Consider the following 2735-nt stretch of genomic DNA (forward strand, 5'->3'; position numbering starts at 1 on the left):
AATACAGAACTCAAGAACAACCGCAAATCAGGGACGTTGAGATGCTAGGACGCATGTCGGAATATCTCAGATCTGGGACGTTGAGATGCTGCGATGCTGTGGAGGTCGCCGCCGACAGATGTTGGTGAGGTGTCGCCGGTCGAAGGAAGCGTAGATGCAGAGGTGAATTTCAGTCGTCTATATGGAACGAGAATTGCTGCTGTGAATTTCTCCAGTTGTCCCGGTCCTTCAAATTTTGAGAAGGGACCGAATCAGATGAATAGTCCATGAGTTTAAAAACCAAATCAAACTTGCTAAATCAAAATTTTTGGACCCAATCTACATTTGGACCCAGTTAGAAGCCTTATTAAACAAGCCCGATGTTCATAACCAAAATTGCATCACGTTAGTTATAATCATAGAGAAACATGTTCACAATACATGCCTACAACCTAACAGGAATAGTAATATTGAAAACTCAATATTTCTCGTTCAAGTTTACTAACCCTATTACACTATTTAGTTATAAATATATTTTGATATGTTATTACAATGTAAATCCCCCTTATTCAAAAAATTTAACTAGTAATTTGGTTTTACATGCAGCTTTATGATCATTTTAATTAGCATCACAAGAACTTAGATTTAAGCATAATTGATGAACAGAACAAAGTAAGTTACAATCACTACTAGTGTTGAAGTTCTTTTTCTTGTGTCTTCATATCTCTTTGAATTCCGTGGTGGTGTAAATATTTCTTTGAACATAGTCAGAACTTAGATTTAAGCATAATGTCCTCTCTTGCCAGCTGACACGTTTCAAGAGTGTAAATATTTCTTTGAATTCCGTGGTAGTGTAAGGGCTTCTTTCTTAAGTTACAGAGGATATTATAGGAGGAACTATAATTTAGTGAAAAAGTAAATGAGTTTTTGAATCAACAGTTTGTAAATAGGCCGATGATGTATAACATACTATAGTGTTCTTTATTTCCGGAAATTTCAGTAAGATAAGAGAAAACTGAGACAATCAAATCCATTCCCACACTTTCAAGCAAGCACATACGATAAGTTTATATGAATACCAATCCTATTTAACGTAGAATGAGCTCTAATTATCAATCATTTTCATCTGGCCAAGAGGATTTTTGAAAGCTTGGAACTCACAATACTTGCAACTCAATGGCATGACGGACTCGATCCCCAACTCATGGTCATGATGATGATTATCACCATTATCAATGTTAACAGGATCTGCAATCTTACGTGAAATCACGACTGAATTGATGACGTCATCGTTTGGATGAAAAACGGAGAGAACTTCGAACCCTTGAAGTTGTTGTGCTTCTACCACTGGATAGAGAAAGACACGGGCACCATGAGCACTCCTCAGCATGAGCAAAGCACCTGGGGCCATGTACTTTGCCAAATGATCAATCACCTTAACCTTCTCATCAACATCCATCCCTACAAGTGCAGCCAAGAAAATGACATCATATCCCTTCAACTCATCCGTGACATCCATTATATTGGCAGTGTGAAATACCATTCTTTGGGACAAATCAGGATGAGACGAAACTAGATGAGAGGCCATCGAATTTGCGGAAGAGTCTATGTCATAGTTGTGAAAAATGGTGTCCTTGAGATGATAAGAGGCTAATACAATAGATGTGAGAGGCAAAGGGCCAGAACCCACAAAGGCAAGACGCTTAGGGGCTTGTCCAAATGCAGAATAGTGTTCAGTAAGAATGTCAAACTCAAGACGGCTAAGCTTCAGGTAATTGAAGTAGTAAGGGAATTCTTTTAGATGGTGAAGTGGATTTGGGAAAGAACCTAAAATGGTGGAGAAGTGGGCTTCAAGATGGCCTTCAGCCTCACCACAAAGTCTTATGAGCTTTGACCTTATTTCTTGAATATTGGCCGGGAGACTGGATATGTTTATAGAACAGGGTGGGATGCATGTGCGGACCAGCTCAGTGAACAGGCTATCAACATCTTCGGAGGGTTTCAGATTTTCAAGCTTTGAAATTTTGTGATAAATCTCACACACTTTCTCTACCAAAACGATCTCTTTCTGGAGTGATTCCATGTCTGACACTAAACAAACGGATATTTCTTGCACAAGCTTTTAAGATAAAGTCTTTGTATGTCAGAAAACAAAGAACCAATTGTGTCTGTATGTAATTCTCAAATTAAGGATGTGTGTTATTTATAGCCATGTTCTGGCCCCACATAAAATTTGTGAAGAGGCACGATCCTTGCTCTGTTTTTTATTTGACAGGAACACCAAATATTATAAGTTCATAAGTAGACCCCTAAAAACATATAGTTTTTTTATTTTTTTATTTTATTATTATTATTATTATTATTATTATTATTATTATTATTATTATTATTATTATTATTATTATATATATATATATATATATATATATATATATATATATATATATATATATATATATATATATATAATGGCCCATTTATCAGCCGAGGACTGTAATGCGTATTTTACATTCGGGTATGTTATATGATACGTTTTCATCCGGTTTGAAATGACTCACGTGTTTTGAATACGAAATTACGAATTACCTTACTATTTGAGTTTAGTTGTTATTGTTTTTTTTATTACCATATAATATAAAGATATATATTAAACTTTTTCTTCACTTTTTCCTTTTATGTTGTTTTACGACCTCAAAAAAAATATATCAATATATAGATTATACTCTTTTAGATGAAAAAAATTATAAGAAATATTT

General features: G+C 35.0%; 1 protein-coding gene across 1 annotated transcript; it reads right to left on the reverse strand.

The window, feature by feature from the left end:
- Positions 1-937: 937 nt before the first annotated feature.
- LOC145062125 (nicotianamine synthase-like) lies at positions 938-2138 on the reverse strand. The gene has a single exon (XM_079009763.1). The coding sequence runs from the start codon at positions 2060-2062 to the stop codon at positions 1085-1087; it is 978 nt and encodes a 325-aa protein (XP_078865889.1). The 5' UTR covers positions 2063-2138; the 3' UTR covers positions 938-1084.
- Positions 2139-2735: the final 597 nt, after the last annotated feature.

Source organism: Lactuca serriola, chromosome 7 (assembly GCF_051521515.1).
Source record: "Lactuca serriola cultivar US96UC23 chromosome 7, Lser_US96UC23_V15, whole genome shotgun sequence".
NCBI classification, from domain to species: domain Eukaryota; kingdom Viridiplantae; phylum Streptophyta; class Magnoliopsida; order Asterales; family Asteraceae; genus Lactuca; species Lactuca serriola.